This window comes from Amblyraja radiata, chromosome 24 (genome assembly GCF_010909765.2).
Source record: "Amblyraja radiata isolate CabotCenter1 chromosome 24, sAmbRad1.1.pri, whole genome shotgun sequence".
Lineage (NCBI taxonomy): Eukaryota > Metazoa > Chordata > Chondrichthyes > Rajiformes > Rajidae > Amblyraja > Amblyraja radiata.
The window spans coordinates 6,610,224-6,626,479 of NC_045979.1; the positions used below are offsets into that span (position 1 = coordinate 6,610,224).

Consider the following 16,256-nt stretch of genomic DNA (forward strand, 5'->3'; position numbering starts at 1 on the left):
GTCATTTCTGTGCAGTGCCAAGGAAGTATAGTTGGATATGCCCCTTCTGCCCTTACGCCCATTGATTGCAGTCTTAACAACAGTCAATTATTTGAATAAATATAACACTTTATATTCAAGTGAGAATTTTTTTTTTTTAAGTTTTATTATTACTTTAAAAAAAGAAAGAAAATTTAACAATAAGGTGGACATAAACCTTTAAATAGACGTCAATTGCTTTCCAAAAATGAGTGGGAGTGGCGGCGCCTAACGGCAGCGGCTCGACTACAGTCGTCTGTCTTTTTTTATTTTTGTCTTGTTAAATGTATGTCTTGAGTTAGTTTTTATTATTTTTTTATAGTTGTGTATATGTTGGGGGGGCTGTGGGGGAAACCATTTAAAATCTCTTCCCTGTGCGGGGACCCGACTATTCCCTGTCGGGTCCCGGATGTCGTTGGGCCTAACATCGTGGAGCCGGCGGCGACCTCCGGCCGGGACTAACCTGAGGGCTCCAGTTGCAGAGCCTGCGGAACTGAGATCGCGGAGCTGGCCAACTTTGGAGCGGGAAGAGCTGTGGTGGAGTGCGGCTGCGATCCGACTTTGGAGTTCGGAGGCACCGGCCGCAGACCCGGTGAACAGGAACATCGGGAGCTCCAAGTACCTGGTGGGAGACCGCTTTTCCGAGCTCCGCAACGGCGACTTCTCCTGCTGGAATCGCGGGTTTAAAGGACATGGAGCCGGGGCCTAACATCGCCCGGCGTGGCTTAAACGGCCTCTGGACTTACCATCGCCCGCTGGGGGCTAACATCGGAGCCCCAGTTCGCCTCGACACTGCAGTTGGACTGCTGGACCACGGGAGAAGGAACAAAGGGTAGAGATAAAGACTTTGCCTTCCATCACAGTGAGGAGATGTTGGAGACTCACTGTGATGGATGTTTATGTAAACTGTGTTAAGTGTGGGTCTTGGATTGTTTTGTAATGTAAAAAACTGTAGAAATTATATTTTGTTCAAACCTAGGTTTGAATGACAATAAATGCATTCTATTCTATTCTAATAATATAGAAAAATAGGCGCAAGAGTAGGCCGTTCGGCCCTTTGAGCCAGCACCGCCATTCAATATGATCATGGCTGATCATCCAACTCAGTATCCTGTACCTGCCTTCTCTCCATACCCCCTGATCCCTTTAGCCACAAGGGCCAGGGGGTATGGATCATTTTGATCAAGTTGGTGAATCATTTCCAGAATTGCTCTGCATCCAACCTGACTTGCAAATTAGGGTACAAGAGGCATTGCAATATTTTTGACATACTTTTGAAACAAAATCCCATGGGGTACACAGCATTGAACTTGAAATGTTTCAACAAGAGGGGGAGTCTTGAACAAGGGGGCAAGGTAGCAAACAGTTGGAATTTCTTATTGTAGGTGTTGGTGAATCATTTCCAGAATTCTCTATTCTAGAGGGTTGCAGATGTTAGATTTCTGGAGATAAATAGAGGATGTAGTTCCATTTTTTAAAATCATATGGTTGAGTGCTAGGTAACTGGCATGTGAGCAAATCAACCATGGTTACATTGAATGATGAAATGTCCTGCTATCTGAATTTGTGTTTATTAGCTTGATATTAATTTGAGGTTTTGTGCTGTTTATTATTTTGTGTTTATTTATATTTCAATCTGACAACTTTGCCAAAAGTCAAAGCAATGCCTCAGCGCCAATTTCAATTGGGATCTTGCTCATGCTGACCAACCTACTCCATCTACACTGGTCCCACCAAACTGCATTTGGCCCATATCCTTCTAAACTTATCCAATCCATGTACCCCTCTAAATGATTTTTAAACACTGATAGTACGTGCCTCAACTACCATCTCCAGAATCTCGTTCTGACACCACCACTTTTTTTTTTAAAAAGGAGCCCCTCAGGTTTCTATTAGATCTCTCTCCAAACCCCCCCCCCCCCGCCGTAAACTTATGCTCTTATTCGTGATTCCCGAACCTGGGTAAAATATGTGCATTTACACTATCTATTCCTCTCATGGTCTTATACACCTCTATAAAATCACCCATCCCTCATCCTCCCGTGCAAGAAATAAAGTATAACCTCTCCCAAGAGCTCAAGCCCTCGAATCCTGGCAATGTCCTCGTAAATCTTCTCTGCACCTTTTCCAGCTAACATCTTTCCTATAACAGGGTGACCAAAATTGTAAATGTGACCTCACCAAAGTCATACAATATTGTTAATAATAATATTGGCCTCATGAGCAAAGCAGACACATTTTTTAATAACTTTAAACATCTTTAAAAATCTAAAGATGCCCAAGTAACTAAAGCAAAAGCAGCAGTTTGTAATGTTCTGCATTGTCAGAATAATGTGTGCTGTGAATAGTATTCAAAAGCCTAATTGATGGCATTCATGAGGTAAACCTCATCTGATCATATTATGCAAATATTCATATAATTTTTGAATGTAAATTCTGCGTGTTTATTACCAGTACTTTCTATCTTCTGTAAATGGTAGAATTATAGCAAATAAAGATAACGATGAGAGATTTTAATTTAACCTAATTTGTTTTTGTGACAGCATGCAAATCCTGGCCAGTCTGGGCCATTTTCGGCAGCATCTGTCCATAACAGCATCCCAAATCCGACCAGTCCTACAACAGCTACTTTGGCGGGTGCAAACCGCGGGCCCACCAGTCCCACAGTTGCTACAATAGAGCTGATTCCTTCAGTCACAAACCCGGAAAATCTTCCTCCACTTCCAGATATCCCGCCCATTCAGGTCAGTACCATTGTTTTGAATTAATAGCCTTTTCTGCTATTTTGATTTGTAACAATATCAGATAATAAATGTGTAGTCAACAACAAATGCAGGAAATTACCTTTTGCTTCCTTTTTCCTCTTCCTTTATAGAACCTTAATTATGACTAACCTATCAAGCTGAAATATTAGGAAAGCTACAATTATGCTCAATTTATTATTAAGATCAAGTTAGCAATTTGCTTGCTGTTTCATTTGTTTTGTGGAAGAGGAAGAACTTCATGGTTTATATGGAGGGACTATCCCAAAATTTAAGAAACTGTTAGACAGGTACATAGATAGGACAGGTTTGGAGGGAAATGGAGCAAACACAGTCAGGTGGGGTTAGTGTAGCTGGGACATGTTGGCCGGTGTGGGCAAGTTGGGCTGAAGGGCCTGTTTCCAGACTCTATGACTATGATTATTAATGTTATTAATGGTCTTGCCAAGGTCCACAACTGCAGCAATCTTCATGTCATCTGGTATCATCATCATTTTATTCCTCTCCCCTGTGAGTTCATCTAGCTATAATGTCTAGTATTTCTCTCAAATCTTCCTTGCTGTAGCATGTACCATATTCTTGTTATTCATTGGGTAGAACAGTTCCTCCTATTGGATTTATCTGTGATGGGTTGTGATTTAGGGCTATCGTCACAATAGTATTTTATGGATCGCATTCATTTTATGAAATATGTCAATTAGTACATCCTTTCTCAGGAAAAGAGCTGCAACCTTCTACATTTGTAGATAAATGGGGGGGGGGGGGTTAGAGGGAGTTTACTGTATTGCATAAGTGGAGAATAGATACAACCTTTACAAGATCTTAATGGAAATCAATAATTTTCTATTGTCTGGTTGGGGGGGGGGGGGGCATTTCTGGAGGAATGGGTAGATGACGTTTCAGGTTGGGACCCTTCTTCAGATAACAAAATGTCCCTGCTTCTGAAGAAGGGTCCCGGCCTGAAACGTCACCTATCCATTTTCTCCAGAAATGCTGCCTAACCATTGAATGACTCCATTGTTTGCCTCTTTGGTATAAACCAGAATCTGCAGTTCTTTTTTTATTACAATTGGTCTCCAGGTATCTTTCTGAGTCTACTCTGAACTCTTAAAGGGCCAGTATGTCCAATTGGGTGCAGTTGTTGTCAGGTTTGAGGGTTTATAGTCTTTCAATATGTCACCCAGGAAATTAATGTTTTCCAGTCAGTTTAGTTTATTGTCACGTGTACCGAGGTACAGTGAAAAACTTGTTTCTTGCTAACCAGTCAGCGGAAAGACATTATATGATTACAATCGAGCCATTTACAGTGTACAGATACATGGTATTGGAATAACGTTTAGTACAAGGTAAAGACCAATCAAAGATGGTCTGGGGGTCACCAATGAGATGGATAGTGGCTCAGGACTGTCTGGTTGTGATAGGATACATCTCCATATTAAACTTAATTATTCCTATATTAATTTTGCATGCCTGTTAATCAGGTGATCAGACACGGTTGTGATCGGAGTGGGGTAATCTATTTTGTGATAATAAGATAAGAAAAGTGGTTCCTAGAACTGCGCTCAGTACTCTGTGTGTGGTCTGCCATGGTTTTGAATAGCAGCAACAGAATTCCTCCCTTCTAGTTTACTACAAAGGCCATTCTATTAACTTTTATTATTTTCTTCACTTATTTGTGATTTTCTTTAAATTGATCTCTCTATGTAGACCCCCAAGTCTCCTTGAATTTTCACCCTGTAAATGTTTATGATTTAGCGAGCATTTTGTTTCCTCTTCAGTTCATGACCCAATAATGGTCACATCCGTGTCTGTTCACTGAATGCACAAGTATTTTTTAGAATTTAACCAACCACTGCTGTCAATGGAAATCCTAATATTAATTAAAGGTAAAGGCTTAATCAATCAGTGAATACTGACTGATCTTTGCCCACTGTTCACAATAGCAGCTTGAATTGTGTACTACCTATGTAGTACACAATTGAAAAATAATTACTCATTTGCTTATTTGTTCAATATTCTGTACACAGCTGGATGATGCTGGATCGAGTACCTTGGATAATCTTTTGAGTAGATTTATCTTGGAGAGTCACCACCACCCCCCACCACTACCTCCATCTTCCTGCAGTTCAAATCCATCACCTGGACCCTCAGCACCATCCCCTGGACCAGCAAGTAAGGAAATAGAATGCTTGAAATGGACAAACTGAACCTGGAACTGGAAAAAACGATATTTACATTTTTTTCAAATTAAATGGAACTTAGTATTTTGGAAATAATAATAGGAATGTAATATCTAATTTGTTAATTATTACATGCATATTGGAATACTCTGCCTAGAAAACAAGGTGGTGGAAGAGACTTAGTAGTTTCAAAAGAGGATTAGGTACAGTGGCTTTTGTCACGTTACAACCACAAACGTAAATGTATTTTATTGGGATTTTATGTGATAGACCAACACAAAGTGGTGCATAATTGTGAAGTGGAAGGAAAATGATACATGGTTTTCAAATTTTTTTACAAATAAAAAACTGAAAGGTGTGGCGTGCAAAAGTATTCAGCCCCCTTTACTCTGATACCCCTAAATAAAATCCAGTGCAACCAATTGCCTTCAGAAGTCACCTAATTAGTAAATAGAGTCCACTTGTGTGTAATCTAATCTCAGTATAAATACGTCTGTTCTGTGAAGGCCTCAGAGGTTTGTTAGAGAACATTAGTGAACAAACAGCATCACGAAGCCCAAGGAACACACCAGACAGGTCAGGGATAAAGTTGTGGAGAAGTTTAAAGCAGGGTTAGGTTATAAAAAAATATCCCAAGCTTTGAACATCTCACGGAGCACTGTTCAATCCATCATCTGAAAATGGAAAGAGTATGGCACAACTGCAAACCTACCAAGACATGGCCGTCCACCTAAACTGACAGGCCGGGCAAGGAGAGCATTGATCAGAGAAGCAGCTAAGAGGCCCATGGTAACTCTGGAGGAGCTACAGAGATCCACAGCTCAGGTGGGAGAATCTGTCCACAGGACAACTATTAGTCATGCACTGCACAAATCGGGCCTTTATGGAAGAGTGGCAAGAAGAAAGCCATTGTTGGGAAAAAAAGCCATAAGAAGTCCCGTTTGCAGTTTGCCACAAGCCATGTGGGGGACACAGCAAACATGTGGAGGAAGGTGCTCTGGTCAGATGAGACCAAAATTGAAGTTTTTAGCCTAAATGCAAAACGCTATGTGTGGCGGAAAACTAACACTGCACATCACCCTGAACACACCATCCCCACTGTGAAACATGGTGGTGGCAGCATCATGCTGTGGGGATGCTTTTCTTCAGCAGGGACAGGGAAGCTGGTCAGAGTTGATGGGAAGATGGATGGAACCAAATACAGGGCAATCTTGGAAGAAAACCTGTTATAGTCTGCAAAAGACTTGAGACTGGGGCGGAGGTTCACCTTCCAGCAGGACAACGACCCTAAACATACAGCCAGAGCTACAATGGAATGGTTTAGATCAAAGCATATTCATGTGTTAGAATGGCCCAGTCAAAGTCCAGACCTAAATCCAATTGAGAATCTCTGGCAAGACTTGAAAATTGCTGTTCACAGATGCTCTCCATCCAATCTGACTGAGCTTGAGCTATTTTGCAAAGAAGAATGGGCAAAAATTTCAGTCTCTAGATGTGCAAAGCTGGTAGAGACATACCCCCAAAAGACTTGCAGCTGTAATTGCAGCGAAAGGTGATTCTACAAAGTATTGACTCGGGGGGGCTGAATACTTTTGCACGCCACACTTTTCAATTTTTTATTTGTAAAAGAATTTGAAAACCATGTATCATTTTCCTTCCACTTCACAATTATGCACCACTTTGTGTTGGTCTATCACATAAAATCCCAATAAAATACATTTACTTTTGTGGTTGTAACGTGACAAAATGTGGAAAAGTTCAAGGGGTATGAAAACTTTTGCAAGCCACTAATTATATGAAAGATGGACATTTTCAGGGACATGGGATAATAGAAGGGGAGGGAGCATTAGTATAAACCTTAAATTGTAGGCTTGTGGATATGTGGAAAGAGTTGCCATAGGAACTATTGGGGGTGGGTGCAATTACAGCATTTAAAAGCCTTTTGGTCAGATACATGGAAAGGATTAAAGTGATATTGGTCAAATATAGACAAATGTTACTATTTTGGGTAGGCATCTTGGTAGGCAAATGGAAGAGTTGGTCCACAAGTTGTGTTTCCTTCCTACAATTAGTTTCACGGTAATTAGTCCACCATGTGGCATCCTGTTAAGTAGCTGATAAAAAAAATAGCCAGACAAGGGGTTATTAGAATCAGAATCACACTTTATTTGCCTGTAATTGACTTGATTCTAGGAAGTGGACCAATAGATAATGTGATAATAATTTCTTCAGCTTGTTAAGTACCTTTTTAGGGAAAACATTGCTCAGTGCAATAAAATCTTCATAGAATATATCATCTGCCATATTATAGTGATGTATTTTTGCATTACTTAAAATTTCAGAAGCCTTCTTCATGAGCACTTCCACAAAGATCCTGTTTATCATTTATTTGCTTTTCTCATGTTACAGCAGTTAGTTTCACTGTAATTAGTCCACTCAATGGCATCTTGTTACAGGAGCTGATAAAAGATAGCCACGCAAGAGGTTATAATGAATCCCAGACATTCCATTCAGATCCTCCCATAGCAATTATTTTTAGTCGAACTGCTTGCATATGTTATACTTGAGGACTGCTTGATTTATAAGTATTTATTTATAAGATGGAGCGTGACACAGTTAATTCAGAGACATGGGTCCGGAACTTGAAGAAAGGTAACTTTGATGGTATGAGACGGGAATTGGCTAGGATAGAAGGGCAAATCCTTATTACTATAAAACTCTGATCTTGGATGTGGGTGTGTGTGTGTGTGTGTATTTATTTGTTTGTGTGTGATCTCATCTACTCGAAGAAACGATGCGCTAACGGGAACATTTTTACATATTCCGGTTGAGATTTACTTAACTTAAAAAATAAACGAGCTGATGACGTCACAATGGGTCTGCTCTCGCGGCCTAGGCGCACTGTTTTCCACACGCAGCCTGCTCCGCACTGATTTCCACGCGCTGCGAGTGACGTCAACCTACCCCCCCCCCCCCTCGACCTGCAGTCCTCTTGTCGCCCCTCACGCTCGCAGTTGGCCCCGCTTGGCCGGCCGTCCGCCCCGCACTCAGGGTCCTTGAGTCCATGACCGCCCGGCCGCGGCCTCCTTCGATTCCACGTCCGCCCGCAGCCCTCTCTGTCTCTGCCCTCGAGCAAACCAACCCTCCCCTGTGACGACCCCTCCCCCCGGCTCTGGATTGAAGCCGCTGAACACGCAGTCATTTGGTTGACACCCGCCCCGCTCCCCACTACCCTCCTCCTCTCTCCGTGTCCCTCTCTGTGCCTCCGTGTCCCTCTCTGTGCCTCCGTGTCTCCCTCTCTGTGCCTCCGTGTCTCCCTCTCTGTGCCTCCGTGTCTCCCTCTCTGTGCCTCCGTGTCTCCCTCTCTGTGCCTCCGTGTCTCCCTCTCTGTGCCTCCGTGTCTCCCTCTCTGTGCCTCCGTGTCTCCCTCTCTGTGCCTCCGTGTCTCCCTCTCTGTGCCTCCGTGTCTCCCGCTCTGTGCCTCCGTGTCTCCCGCTCTGTGCCTCCGTGTCTCCCGCTCTGTGCCTCCGTGTCTCCCTCTCTGTGCCTCCGTGTCTCCCGCTCTGTGCCTCCGTGTCTCCCGCTCTGTGCCTCCGTGTCTCCCGCTCTGCCTCCGTGTCCCCCTCTCTGTGCCTCCGTGTCCCCCTCTCTGTGCCTCCGTGTCTCCCTCTCTGTGCCTCCGTGTCTCCCTCTCTGTGCCTCCGTGTCTCCCTCTCTGTGCCTCCGTGTCTCCCTCTCTGTGCCTCCGTGTCTCCCTCTCTGTGCCTCCGTGTCTCCCTCTCTGTGCCTCCGTGTCTCCCTCTCTGTGCCTCCGTGTCTCCCGCTCTGTGCCTCCGTGTCTCCCGCTCTGTGCCTCCGTGTCTCCCTCTCTGTGCCTCCGTGTCTCCCTCTCTGTGCCTCCGTGTCCCTCTCTAGCCGTACCTGCGAGTTGGGGGCTATGCGTGAGTGGATAGGGTGGGGGATGGGGTAAAAGTAGTGATTGAATAATATTAATATAATATCAATGGGAGTGGTTGGTGTGTGTGTGTGTGGGGGGAGGGTTGGTTGGTGTGTGTGACGCCGTAGGCTGCCCCCTCCCCCTGCAACCACGTGTTGAGGGAACGGGACCCAACGGGTCCCCCTTGGTCTAGTGATACTTAAAGGGTTGACGGCGGATATGTAATGGCAAAGATTTTAAGATCGCATGGATGAATTATAACAATTGTTCATCCCTGTCTGGCATAAAAATAAAACGGGGAAGGTGGCTCAACCATGGCTAACGAGGAAAATTAAGGATAGTGTTAAAGGCATATAAATTGGCCAGAGGAAGCAGCAAACCAGAGGACTGGGAGAAATTTAGAATTCAACAGAGGCCGAAGGGGTTAATTAAGAAGGGGAAAAAAGAGCATGAAAGAAAGCTTAGGTAGACAAAAATGCTGAAGAAACTCAGCTGGTGAAGCAGCATCTATGGAGTGAGTAGGCGACATTTCGGGTCGAGACCCTTCTTCAGACTGAGAAAACTGACTAAAAGTTTCTTTAGATATGTACAAATAGTGAAACAAAGAAATGTAGAACAGTTAAACAAGTACTTTGTTTGTGTCTTCCTTAGTGAAGACAGAACCAATCTCCCAGAATTACTAGGGGACCAAGGATCTAGTGTGAGGGAGGAACTGAAGGGAATCCACATTAGTCAGGAAATAGTGTTAGGTAACTGTTGGGACTGAAGGCAGATAAATCCCCAGGGCCTGGTGGTCTGCATCCCAGAGTACTCTAGGAGGTTGCCCTTAAAATTGTGAATGCATTGGTGATCATTTTCCAATGTTCTCTTGACACTGGATCAGTTCCTGTGGACTGGAGGGTAGCCAATGTAACCCCACTTTTTAAGAAAGGATAGAGAGAGAGAGAGAAAATGGGGAATTATAGGCCAGTTACCCTTATATCGGTAGTGGGGAAGATGCTTGAGTCGATTGCTAAAGATGTCATAGCAATGCATTTGGAAAGCAATAAAAAGGATAGGTCAAATTCAGCATTTATTTATGAAGGAAATCATGCTTGACTAATCTTCTGGAATTTTTTGAGGATGTAACAAGTAGAATGGATAAGGGAGAACCAGTGCATGTGGTGTATCTGGACTTTCAAAAAGCATTTGACAAAGTCCCACACAAGAGATTATTGTACAAAATTAGAGCATGTGGTATTGGGGGGGGGGGGGTGGTAGTTCATTGGCATGGAAAGAGAACTGGTTGGCAGACAGGAAACAAAGAGTAAGAATTAGCGGGTCTTTTTCAGAATGGCAGGCAGTGACTAGTAGTGTGCCGCAAGGATCAGTGCTGGGATCCCAGTTATTTACAATATAAACGATTTAGCCGAAGGAATTAAATGTAACATCTCCAAGTTTGCAGATGACACTAAGCTGGGTGGTAGTGTGAGCTGCGAAGAGGATGATATGAGGCTGCAGGGTGACTTGGATAGGTTGGGTGAGTGGGCAGATGCATGGAGATGTGAGGTTATCCACTTTGGTGGCAAGAACAAGAAGACAGATTATTATCTGAATGGTATCAGATTAGGAAAAGGGGAGGTCCAACGCGACCTGGGTGTCCTTGTAAATCAGTCACTGCAGGTACAGCAGGCAGTGAAGAAAGCAAATGGCATGATGGCCTTCATAGTGAGAGGATTTGAGTATAGGAGCAAGTAGGTCCTACTGCAGTTGTGCAGGGCCCCGGTGAGACCACACCTAGAGTATTGTGTGCAGTTTTGGTCTCCTAATTTGAGGAGGAACATTCCTGCTATTGAGGGAGTGCAGCGTAGGTTAACCAGGTTAATTCCAGGGATGGCGGGACTGACATATGATGAAAGAATGGATCGACTGGGCATATACAGTGCCCTCCATTGTGTTTGGGACAAAGACCCATTGTTTACTTACTTGCCTCTACTCCACAATTTGAGATTTGTAATAGAAAAAATCACGTGGTTAAAGTGCACATTGTGAGATTTTATTAAAGCCATTTTTATACATTTTGGCTTCACCATGTAGAAATGAGAGCAGTGTTTATACGTAGTCCTCCCCATTTCAAGCCACCATAATGTTTGGGACACAGCAATGGAAAAAATTAAATGTCATGTTTAGTATTTTGTTGCATATCCTTTGCATGCAATGACTGCTTGAATACTGCAATTCATGGACATCATCAGTTGCTGGGTGTCTTCTCTGGTGATGCTCTATAGTATCTTCAAGCAGATGCTCTTTAGCCATCTTTAGCTTATGCTTGTTTTGGGGGCTAATCCCCTTCAGTTTTCTCTTCAGCATATAAAAGGCATGCTCAATTGGGTTCAGATTAGGTGATTGACTTGGCCACTCAAGAATTAACAATGTTTTAGCTTTAAAAACTCCTTTGTTGCTTTAGCAGTATGTTTGGGATCATTATCTTGCTGTAAAATGAACCGCCAGCCAATGAGTTTTGAGGCATTTGTTTGAACTTGAGCAGATAGGATATGTCTATACACTTCAGAATTCATTATGAATACCTTCAGAAGTTGTATCATCAATGAAGATAAGTGAGCCAGTACCTTCAGCAGCCATACCAGGGCTCTCGCTTAACTTTTTTTCCCTGTTGCCAGCCGGGCAACCTTGGCAGCTTTTTAGGTTGCCAAATGACATTTTAGGTGGTCATTTAAGATGGCTTGCAGTCGGAATTATGCTCAATGAAGCATTCACATATTACTTCTGCTTCAAATAAAGTCACAAACTAACATATTCACCAATCAAGACATGATATATACCACAATGACATGCAGCAAAATTATAATACGGTATCTCAACTCTTTTTACACATTGCAATTAATGCAATTTTTATTATTTCTTTCCACTTCCAAACAAAAATGTGGTTGGATTATTCAGCCTATGATCAACCTGTGTCAATAAATCCTGGACCTTGATAACATATATGCTTAACCATGTACAATACAGATTGATGCAAGCATGTTTTCTGTGAAGGACCGAAAATTATCATGACATGGCCATAGCATGGGTCGTTTTTGCTATTGGTACAGAAACACTCTCGCTTCCCACATAATTTATCCACAACAAAATATACAGGTTGCAAGGAATTTTCTAAAGGCATTTTATGATAATAGCTGACAAAACTGACTATACCCGACAGGTTAAACATTACATTAACTAACAAGAGATGGCCAAAGGACATAAATGCAGTAAACGTTTGGTAATATATTTAAAGGTGTCAAGACGCCACATTATCAGACATTCAGATTAGATGTATGTGGCAATGAAGATACCCAGTTTGTAAGCACCATTTAAAAAAACATTGTTGATAAACGCTTTTTCCATCATTCCCACTTAAGAATTAACGTTAAAATTTCAACTGAAATATCTCCTGACCAGATTTGTGATGTATATGACTGACTGTAGAAGTAAAACCTGGATAAATCCAACGTATAGTTGTGAATGTTGCTCATTAAATAACTACAGTACTGATACTCCATATTAACATAATTGATTTGCCATTAAAATTAATTCTGCAATAACGTGTCAGTGACAATCGAACACTGCGGTTTTAATGTTTCATGTGTTCAAAATTTAATTAATCCATAACAAATAATAACATTGGGAATTAAAACATATTTGATTGCATTCCGTTATGAAACATAGTCAATGTTAGCTCTGAAGACATTTCCAGCACAATAGGGTTGGGGGGTGGTGTGTGTGAATCAGTGCAGGATGGATAGATGGTTGGGGGGGGGGGGGGGGGGGGGGGGCTTGAGAAGGCAATCGGTGTGGATTGGATGGATTGAGGCAGGGGAATTAGTGAGTGTTGGTTGGAGTAGGTAAAATTATGAGGGGAGAGCGGGGTTGTCAGTGGGGTTGAATGGGGGGGGATCTGTGCAGCATGGATGGGAGGAGCAGTGCAGGATGAAGGGGTGACAGTACAGAATGAATTGGGGGACCAGTGTAGGATTGATGGGGAGTGGCAGGAGAATCAATGCGAGGTGGATAGGGAGATCAGTGCAGGATGAATAGATTGGGGGAGGGGGGGGGGAGTGGGGAGCACAGGGGATGTCAGTGAGGACTGAATAGAGACAGGAAGGGGGATCAGTGCGGGGTGAAGAGGAGGGGTCTCAGGATAAGGGGAGTGGAGGGGGGCGTATGAGAGGGAGAGAGAGAGGAAGGGGCAGAGGAGGTGGGAAGGAAGGCCAGCGCTCCTCGGACAACACCTGTCAGGCACAGAAATCGCAACCAAAATATAGAGGGGACCGCAGACACAATATCTTGGCGGCCGCGCGCGCATGCGCACACTCACACACACGCGAGGCTTCGGAGGCTTCTGTGAACGGTCATTTCAGCTCAATCCAGCGCTAAATGCATCTGAACTGCCTGTCTCGCCTACAGCCCTGTCTCAATCCAGACATGGCTGTTGGTTAACCTGGCGGGACAGGCAGAGTGAGCTGGGTTTTGCACTGGCTGTGGGCCTGGGGGCACCGCGCCCGTCTGACTCCCGACGCCTCTGGCCACCCCCGAAAGGTGGAGGGGCTCTCGGGCGGGGACGGGGATGGTCCAGTGGCGGTTCGGCAGCGATTGCAGCGCCAGAGACCAGGATCGGTCCTGGCTGCGGTGCAGGTCTGCCGAGAGTGTTTTGGCACGTCTCCCTCCAATCATTCCCCCCCCTCCCCACTCCTACCATACTTCCACCTCTGATCGACACCTCCCTCCTCCAAGGGTCAGTTTTGAAAGCGCTGTTGGCGGAGTGGCAGCAGCTGCTGCTACAGGCCGGGCGGGGCGCGGTAGTAGGTGATGGATCCGTCGCCGCTGCTGCTGCTGTGCGGGGCCCGACATTCGCTCCGACCCTCCGTCACGCCACACTTAGCATCTTTCCCACAACCGTCGCCGACACAAAACGTCACGTTCCTTTTCTCCAGAGATGCTGCCGGACCCGCGGAGTTACTCTAGTTTTTTGTGTCTATCTTCGGTATAAACCAAGTTGCCAAGCCGGGCAAAATGACTCGCCGTTTAGGTTGCCCGGCGGCACTTTGAGTGGTCATTGGCACCCGGGCAACCGTTAATTTCGAGCCCTGCATACATGCCCAGGCCATAGCACCCCCACCACCATGTTTCACAGATGAGATGGTATGCTCTAGATCTTGGACAGTTTAAACACAGCTGTATTTTCTACATGGTGAAACCAAAATATATAAAAATTGCCTTTCATATAATCTGACAATGTGCATTTTAACCGCATGTGATTTTTTTCTGTTACAAATCTCAAATTGTGGAGTACAGTGGCAAATAAATAAATCATGGGTATTTGTCCCAAACATTATGGAGGGCACTGTATTCACGGGAATTTAGAAGCATGAGAGGGGATCTTATAGAATCGTATAACATTTTTAAGGGATTGGACAGGCTAGGTGCAGGAAACATGTTCCCGATGTTGGGGGAGTCCAGAACCAGGGGTCACAGTTTAAGAATAAAGAGTAGGCCATTGAGGACTGAGACAGGAAAAACTTTTTCACCCAGAGTTGTGAATCTGTGGAGCTCTCTGCCACAGAAGGCAATGGAGGCCAATTGACTGGATGTTTTCAAGAGTGAGTTATATATAGGTCTTAGGGCTAACAGAATCAAGGGATATTGGGAGAAAGCAGGAACGTGGTACTGATTTTGGATGATCAGCGATGATCATATTGAATGGCAGTGTGTGGTCGTAGGGCCGAATGGCCTACTCCTGCACCTATTTTTTATGTTTCTTTGTTTCCAATTTACAAATTCAGAATCGAATAAGCCTGCTCTTCTGAGTGGAAGGAATTCACATTGTATTTCAGTACACAATGTTGTTTAGTTTTTTGAATTCCTAATATGGACCTGTACCACCTCCTTGGTAAAATAAAAATGCTTATTGAAATGCGTTACCTTTGCTGGCTTTAATTTTTTGGCCACCAAAAAATAAGTATATTATGCCACAAACGGCTATGGCAACAAGAAAGGAAGCCACATAAATTGAAAGCTGCTGACTTATTCTTTTCATAATCCCTTTTGTAGTTTAACATCAAACAGCACAGGAATAGGCCCTGCCGGCTACAATGTTTCTGCTGACATGATGTCAAGTTTGGATTGTCCATCAATGCCTCTTGAAATGTTATATTCTTCTATCTGACTCCAAAGACTCAAATTCTATCTCCTCCAAAGATGTACAGGTTTGTAGGTTAATTGGCTTGGTATAATTGTAAATTGTCCCTAGTGTGCACAATAGTGTTAATGTTCAGGGGTCGGTGCGGAATCGGTAGACCGAAGGGCCTGATTCCACGCTGTATCTCTAAACTAAACTGACGTTCCAGGGAAAATAATCCAAGGTCATCTAAACTCTCCTTGTTCCTCATACCCTCTAATCCAGTCAGCATTCTGGTAAATCACTTAAATTGTAAATCTCTTACATCCTCTGGTAATCAACACCTTTTCCAAAGCCTCCACGTACTGCATGCATTGAGATGACCAGAACTGAACACAATACTCCAAATGCAGCCTAACAAGTCCTATCAAGCTGCATGGCAGTGCCTGACTCCTATACTCAAATCCCAACCAATGAAGGCAAGCATACCACATGCTCTCTTTACTACTCCATCTACTTGTGTTGCTGCATTCGGGGAGTTTTGGACTTGGGCCTCAAGATCCCTCTGTACATCGATGCTATTAAGGGTCTTGCCACGTGTACTTTCTCCTTGCATTCAACCTCCCAAAGTTTAAAACCCCGAACTTGTTCGGATTAAACTTCATTTGCCATTTCTCCAACCAGACCTATAGGTGATCTTTATCCTACTTTAGCCTATGACAGCCTTCCTCACTGTCTCCCAAATTTTGTGTCAATTGCAAACTTACCAACACCACTACATCTACGACTAGATTTCTTATTACCCTAGGTGGCATGATGGTGTTATTTTTCAACTTTATTCAAAATATATTATTGGAACAATCTTGTTTTAATCTTGTTTCTCAGAAGGTAAAGCTAAAAGCATAGGATATGTGCTGCATAATTTGAATCTCAAAACCTATTATGGCTTGTTCTTTGGGGCAAAATCTAATTTGGAGAGTGAAATGAACTAAAACTGTTATTAAATTAAATGTTGAGTTATACTGAAATATAAATGTTTAATGACAAATTAAGGACATTATTTGAGAATTACCAATTGATGACACTGATGAGTTAACCTTTAATGATACTTATCTTGGCACAATGCCAAAGCTAAGGTGGAAAGAATTGGGCAGCATTGACTCTTATACTTGGCTTACATTGATATACCATACCACAGCCAT

The 16,256-nt window shown here is 43.5% G+C and overlaps 1 protein-coding gene across 2 annotated transcripts in view; it reads left to right on the forward strand.

Annotated features, from left to right (window-relative positions):
- Positions 1 to 16,256, forward strand: part of trim33 (tripartite motif containing 33) — an 84,429-nt gene that overhangs the window by 41,476 nt on the left and 26,697 nt on the right. For both annotated transcript variants that reach the window (XM_033042327.1, XM_033042328.1), the window contains exons 11-12: positions 2,562 to 2,762; positions 4,808 to 4,952. In XM_033042327.1, coding sequence (XP_032898218.1) covers positions 2,562 to 2,762; positions 4,808 to 4,952 — 346 coding nt within the window. The remainder of the gene's footprint in view (positions 1 to 2,561; positions 2,763 to 4,807; positions 4,953 to 16,256) is intronic.